Source organism: Anneissia japonica, unplaced genomic scaffold, assembly GCF_011630105.1.
Source record: "Anneissia japonica isolate Jap-2015-1 unplaced genomic scaffold, ASM1163010v1 scaffold12861_len13970_cov93, whole genome shotgun sequence".
Classification (NCBI taxonomy): domain Eukaryota; kingdom Metazoa; phylum Echinodermata; class Crinoidea; order Comatulida; family Comatulidae; genus Anneissia; species Anneissia japonica.
In genome coordinates, this window is record NW_022735342.1 from 1 (window position 1) to 7,737 (window position 7,737).

The 7,737-nt window shown below is 33.3% G+C and overlaps 1 protein-coding gene across 1 annotated transcript in view; it reads right to left on the minus strand.

Moving 5' to 3' along the window:
- Positions 1-249: 249 nt before the first annotated feature.
- LOC117116564 (von Willebrand factor D and EGF domain-containing protein-like) overlaps positions 250-7,737 on the minus strand; it is a gene marked incomplete at both ends in the record, with an annotated part of 11,248 nt that continues 3,760 nt past the window's right edge. The window contains 6 exons of the mRNA XM_033260632.1: positions 250-624; positions 1,724-1,888; positions 2,133-2,385; positions 3,146-3,396; positions 5,606-5,863; positions 6,299-6,362. Of these exons, the coding sequence (XP_033116523.1) occupies positions 250-624; positions 1,724-1,888; positions 2,133-2,385; positions 3,146-3,396; positions 5,606-5,863; positions 6,299-6,362 (1,366 nt within the window). The remainder of the gene's footprint in view (positions 625-1,723; positions 1,889-2,132; positions 2,386-3,145; positions 3,397-5,605; positions 5,864-6,298; positions 6,363-7,737) is intronic.

The window sequence follows — 7,737 nt, forward strand, 5'->3', positions numbered from 1 at the left end:
ATTTAGATTTTAAAACTAAAAATAGTATTAATTTTTGCTAAATTTTCAGTTGTTTTATAAAAATTAAATTTCAATTTAAGAAATATAGTACTGTATGCACACAGTTGATCATAAATTATATCAAGATATACATTGATATATTTTCATATTCACATATTCATATATCTGCAGATAAATATGACAAAATTACATAAGCCCACATCAATGCATTGTCGTGTTCTAACGCTTATCAGCAAATATTGAACTAACATTAATGTTCTGAATATGACATGTGACGTTCCCTGTTTCCACAAAGTTTTCTCCATAAATCTTTGCTGATTTACATGGTCTAGTACGAACATCACAAATTCCATCGCCAAGAACAGAAAACACTAATGGTGGTTCAGCCAGTGAGATAGAACAATCGCTTCCTCCCAATCCTTCGTTGCATTCACATGTACCGTTTACGCATTCACCTTTGTCATTACACTCATTCACACACAGCTGTCCCAATAGAGCCGTAGGTGGCACCATTGTACCGTTATCTGACTCTTCCCAATACATGGGGTTCTTTGTGAGTACTACTTCGCAACGAAGTTGAAGATCTGATATTGTCTGTCTGGCCAAAGATACGTCATCAGATACCTTAAACAGAACAAACTTATCTTAAACATTTTTCCTAACATGTTAACACATACACACAAGATAATCTTTTTCCAGCAAAGGACGCATTTTTCTCATGTAAAATATGCATTAATTGACTATCGCATGTCACACATGTAAAACTCCTTCCATAAACTGAATTTGACATTTTGATTTTGATATTTATGGGTGGAAATACACAACTCTGGTACAAGAATCAAGATAAGGTAATACCAAAAAGGTCTCTGCATATCTATTGTTCATAAAATATTCATGAGGCGTTGTAAAGCAAATAAAAAAAAATGTGAAATGAATATTATATTCCGATGTATTAAAGTTAGACTCTGGAGGAGGGAAATTTTTTGAAGCGCCCTTCTCGAATAATAATTCAATTAATCTGGACTGTGGATGTTGACATGATTTGAGGTGTGGAGTAGAATCACATTCTCCTTTAGTCAATATCAAAAGGAGGATATTTATCTTGGACAAATGAGAGCTCCCTAGGCAGACAGTATATTCGCAATTTTCATCTTCTTACATTTTTCTATAGCCTAGTCCTACTACTTTTCCGACAATTTGCACCTAACACATTCTCATCCGAGTTTTCAAGAAAACCTGCAAGGCAATGATCCTGCCATCCTGCTCTTAATAGGCCGATGGTTTACAAGCCACCACCACTGATTTCATATGCTATTCTGCTGTTATGAAATACTGTACTCAAAACATTCTTGTCATGACACGCCATGCTCTCTGGACGATTATCTTTTCTGCCGCACCACCATTCGTAATTTGGGGTTTCCTGATGTCCTTATAATATAATCGTTTTTTATTCAAAATGTGCTTCTTGAATTTAATAAGTTCTTATAAGAACCCCTCGATTCTCATCTGTTTCCCGTAAGCGCCCCCTCAATTTCTACTCTGTTTTGATAAGCCCCGTTTGAATAAGCGCCCCGCTAAAAGTGCAAAAAATATTTTAAGCGCCCAAAATTGTTTTTCCTCCAGAGCATGACTTTAAATAATCCTCAGGACTACCTCTCTCCGCCTCGCGTCAGGAGTTCATCCGAACAATGCTTTTTTTTTTTGTAAAATACCAAATCCATACCTTGACGTCTACAATACATCCTTCTATAATGTCATCAACAGTCACTGAACCATTGTTAATTGCATTTAAACACAAGTTGTATGTAGTTGAGTTCATGAGAGTCTCGTTGCAGAGTTGCTTTGTATATTCTTCAGTCAAACCACTTGCTGTGGGAAATCCCGGAACCTAATGCACATGAAATACAGATAGAACATTTGTAGATCTCATTTCATATGCATTACTTTATTTGCAATTCTTCTATCAATCATTAAAAAATTCTATGTTTAAAACAAACAAAAAATTACCATAATTAGAGTAGTTACAGTTTACCTTATAGAAAATGTATTAATCTTATTAAACATGAAATTTTTTTTTCTTTCTGAATATACTAATGTATCCACTGCCTACAAATTCATACTATAAATCTTACGTATGGCTCAAAATCTTTATCATTTTCAGATTGAGTAAATTCATAGGTTCCAACAAGGTCATCAGGGTCTTCTTCTACGATCTCCCTCCTCCTTCGATTATTATCATCACAATTAAGAATTGGATCATTATCTGTTCTTGCATTACAGTAGTCACACTTGATAATGTCTTCATCACAAGTGCAATAACGTTTAATTGTGAATTCTTTATCAACGTTCAAGACGCCCAGAAATATGTTTTCTTCATCAGCAACTCTATATTTGAACAGAAAACTAATATTTCAATCACATTACTAAATACAAAAACTACAGTCCAAAGAGACATTTTGGAACATAATTACATGAGCCTCAAAAATTTATCAATCCATCAGACCGACCGAAAACAAAATGCTATTTCCATCGGATTCATCTGCCAATGTGAAATTCAATTACATGAAAAAAATTAGCCGAATTTGAGGTAGAAGGTTATATAATGAACATTGTTTTCATTTAGTATTGATAATACAATAGTAAATCTTTTAAATCATTAGATTTGGAAAAAATGTTGACCTCCACCCCCTAAATTTCAACCCAGATCCTCCTAATTCATATTCCCATTCATTTTACTAATCCTAAAGGTAGTACTAGTTTGGGACACTGTGACCACTGCTTGGGATTTATCCCAAGATCTTGGGATATTTAATGACACCTTGGGATCTTGGGATTTTTTGTTAACTTTTCATTAAATCTCTGGATTTTTAGAATGATATGGACTTTTTCATTGTATTTTTTTTTTTTTGCAATAAGTGAACAACTAGGCTGCTTATGAACTTATAACACCATTGACAGTTGTGAATGAGGAGGGCTGTTCATTTGTTCAAAATAAATTACCCAAGAAGTTAAAAATCAAGTAAACTGCCAGTATGGCTTTTGAGTTATGCCCCCTCAAGAATACACACACAGACGCGTGCTTTTGCAATACCCTTCACCTCTTCTTTGCAATATTGTTTAAAAAGTAATACTGTATAGGTTATACCTCCAGCTTTCATAAAAATTTTTCGATGGTACACTATTATGAATTGCCGGTTCACAGTCCTCCGGTTGAGAGCAATCGTACGTCGTTGCACCAGCTGGTCCATACTGACCATCATTTGATGGGTCTTTATCAAAATTACCGCATAAACCATCAATGTTGTTGAAATCATCTGATGATGCAGAGAGATACAAAGATAAAAAGTGACTCCAAAACAGTTTTATAGTAAGGACTGATCCTGTTGGTAAATAAATCTGTGGGAAAAAAAATATTCAGTTGTCATCATCACCACCGTCATTAATAAAAACATGCTATCGGCCTATAATTTAGGAAAACTTCGTACGGAGAAAATGAGAAAGCGGATTAAGTATAAGGCTAGTCGACAAGGACCAGTATACGATGGAGAAAATCTATATTGTTTTAAGTTTGAAGAAGACTATGTTAAATACACATTAATTAAACATCACAAAATTTTAGAAGTTTAGATAATTCTTTCTCTACATTAATACATGACGGACATTTTCAAAATAAACATTCCAAAACATCACAAATATTGCAAAATTGTACTCAAATATGGCTGATATTTCTTGTTGCTTGATTGTAAAATGTAACTATAGTTTAAACATATCAATAAGTATTTCTTTTGAATAGTAGCGCATGCACACCAATTTACAGTAACAAATTTATTCTGTCTAGAGGTCAAACATTTTCCTTTTATGTCTACATTTTTATCATCTTGAAATTACTCTAGTACATTTTTAAATTATTAAGTTTTTACTTTGAAAATAAATTTCAGCATATAGTATAGGATAGATATCATTCTGAATAGACACTTATTTATACGGAGTGTCACAAGGCTCGATCCTAGGCCCACTCCTGTTTTTCAATTACATTGATAGTGTTGCAAATTTACTTTTCTCACTTTTTAAATTAAGCCTATTTATATTTTCCCATATAATCATCTGGCATTATTCAGAATGACTTCGATCTAATTTGTACATGGGTAAATGATCAGAATCTAGCGTTAAACATTTCCAAAACTAAATAATTGGAAAGAATCATATGTCTTAGTATCTTTAGAAGTCTAAAACAGTTTTAGAATGAATAAGTGAGTAGCACTTAATAATATGAACTGAAATTTCAAAAATTTATTGGAAAAACTTGGAGGCACAGGCCAAACACCCCACCGCCCCCACACGACCCCTTAATGGATCCGTCCCTGTTAATCAGACGAAATTTCAAAACTTTAGTGCCAAAACGGGAAGGCACGTGTTGAATCCTCATTACTGTTGATCAGACGTGTTTCGAGAGATTCAAGATAGAGACAGATGGTAGGCCCTAGGTATCCTATTTAACTAAACCTGAGCCTAGGCCACTAGGCTAGGTCTAGGCCTATCTTTTATCGACATCATAGGCTAGGCTAGGCCGCACATCAGCCCCACACGTCGGGGATGTCGGATTATTTTATTTAATTCTCAACCCAAAAGAGATAGAAACCTCCACTAGTTTTGAACATTAAAGAACACATTATGGGAGAAAACAATAAACTGTCTTCATAAAGTTTTAAACGAGGATAAAATTTAAAAAAAATATACATTTCATCCAAACATTTTAAATTATTAAATGTAACTACTAATCTTTCATAAACTTTCTTACGTCAACTTGACCAAAGGGGAGACATACATTAAGCAGTTAGCGCGAGTTCGACCCGGAGTACGACTACGAACGTACGACTACGAAAGTAAGATTAGAATCAAAGTTTTTGTACAAAACAACATATCCAAAACAAATCTATGTTATAGGCCTATATTGAAAAAAAAGTAAACTTTCACAAAATTCGACCAAATATGGTTTGGCCGTGACTTTTCCAATGTTACAGGCAGGTAAATTTTTATACGGCCAGATTTGAGGAATCTGGCCGTCAAAAAGGCCAATTGGCAACCCTGGTGAGAAGTACTGCTTTGGTGACGTAATGAAGATGTGAAACATAGACTGGTTCTTTTACAGTCAGAAACAGGTACTGATATTCGGTGTTTTTTTGTTGTTATCCAATATCAAGCCAGAAAAGTAGCGGAATGTGGTAGTGACATATATAAGAATCACCAGTGTATGAGATATGAGCATATTCCTGCCAGATAGGAGATAGGTGAATTCATTCGGTGGCGATTAGCAGAATTAATATATAGATAATATTTTATTCAACCCCTGTCTGTAAAGGGAGACCTAGTTTTCTTATTTTTGATATTTTTTTTTAATTTTAACTTTTTTTTTACTTTTTAACTTTTCTATGTGTTGAATTGAAAATTGTGGACACTCAAACAGTGCCCAGTCGTAGGCATATTCCTAAATAGACGTAGCCTATTCCTAAATGGAGTAGACTCTATAATATACAGTATATCATTTATATTAGTATGTTCTTTAGTATGTTTTTTGTTTCATTGACAGTTATCTTCTTCAAAATACCTTGAATTTCCCATTTTCATACTTCAAAACTGTTCCTGGTGTTTTTTCTCCATTCCTAAGTATTTCAGCAGTTGTTACTCTAGTGTTTTTAGGTGTTCGAATCTCTTTTTGTATTTGGCCATCATGCGTTGTTTTATAGGTTACGTAGTAGTTACCGGCATCATTGCATCGATCAACAATTAAATGTGTATGGCCCACTTGAACAGCAACCCCACAGTTACAAGCCACACTCTTACAGCTAGCCACTCGAGACTGAATCTGCAATATGCATAATATAGGGTAATCAAAAAATAGTGATCTTCAATTTTAAGTAAATGGTTATATAATAAAATAGTTCACTATTACGAGTCTATGAAAAATAGCAATTATTTCTGAATAGCAATAGTATTATACCATGCCCGTCTAAGTTATTTCAAACCAATGCCGCCGCCGCGGCTTCCTAAGTTTACATGTCTACCCTTCTCATTTAAAGCCAGAGGGAAAAATGATTTTGATATGTTATATTGTTATACCATAAAGGAATTTTAAACATTAAAAATTCTGTATCACAACAGTTCCCGATTATTACTTCAAAACCAGTCCAGTGTCTAAGAAAATGTATTTGTTTAACATATTTTTCCTCCAAAACATGGCTTCAACTTAGCCTTGGATACTGCAGCTTATATTATTATACCGCTAATAATGAAATATTACCTTTATAGGTAAAGTCCTATGTTGGTAAAATATATAGTCACCGGGTGTATATATATGGTAATACCTTTTGAAATGAAAAGATAAAAAAAGTATTATGGTACAATTATATTTTGAGATAATATTTCATTTTGATTATATTATAGGCCTAGTACATAATAGTATAAACTGTTAATCTCATTCTAAATTACATCGTTGCTATATTTATTCTTATTCCTTATCGACTAGAAACTATGGGGTGCCATACACAGTAAAGACTATGTTAAAATCAAAATATAATTGCAAAATTCAATGTCTAATTTATCAAAACATAGATCTAATTTCTCAAAATGTAGGTCAAGTTTCCAAAAACAAAGTTGTAATTTTTCAAAACGTAGTTAAAATTTTCCAAAATGTAGTTCTAATTTCTTTAAAATGAAATTCAAATTTCAAAACATAGTTCTGACTTGATCAAATGCCATCTCCAAATTCTGTTCCAAACGTAAATCAAAAACCACCCAAGCATGACTGGTTTGATTTACATTTTACAATATTGTACAACAAAAACTATATACTGTATGCGAAATGTAAATCAAAACTAGCCAACCAAAAATGATGGGGCCCGTTCCATTAATGATGGGGGGAATCAATTTTCGCTGTGTCCAATATGCCATTAACAATGCTTCCCAATGATGCTCAGGGTACCGGCGATCAATGGAGGCCTATGTGGGTCGGGATTAGCAACAAGGTATTGGACCAGGGTAGCCTAAACTATAGTTGGAGGCCTCCCTAGGCTAGGCCTAGGCTAATAGTATAGTACAATACTGTATAGTCATCTGAATAGAGGTTTACATTGTACCAAGGTTGAAAATTCATTTTTATTTTCATTGAAAATAAATTTAAAAAAAAAAAACCTTAAAAGAATTAAATTTAACTTAAGGATTCTTAATCTTGAAAAGAAACACAACTCGAATTGAAGCCCCTCTTTAGTTTGCAAAAGTAGCACCAAAACGGCAACACTTTTCAACCAAAACGGCAATAAGTCAAAACGGCAATAAGTCAAAATGGCAATAAGTCAAAACGGCAAGACCAAAAGAACAATAGGCCTAAGTCAAAACGGAAATAAACCAAAATGGCAACACTTCCAGAATTTATGACAAAAGTAAAAAGGCGCGAAAGAAAAAAAAAACACTATAAAGAACAACATTAATAATAATAATAATAGTAATGATATATAATGATAATAATAATAATGATGATGATAATAATAATAATAATAATAATAATAATAATAATAATAATAATAATAGTATAACATACAAATTCAATAGTTAAACAATTTATGTCATAAAAGTAACCAGAGCCTTGCAGGCGTCAACGTTCCTATGCATGACCTGTCTCTTATACACATCTAGCAGATGCAAATAATGTTCTGAGAGATAATCGAAAAACAATGGCCATTG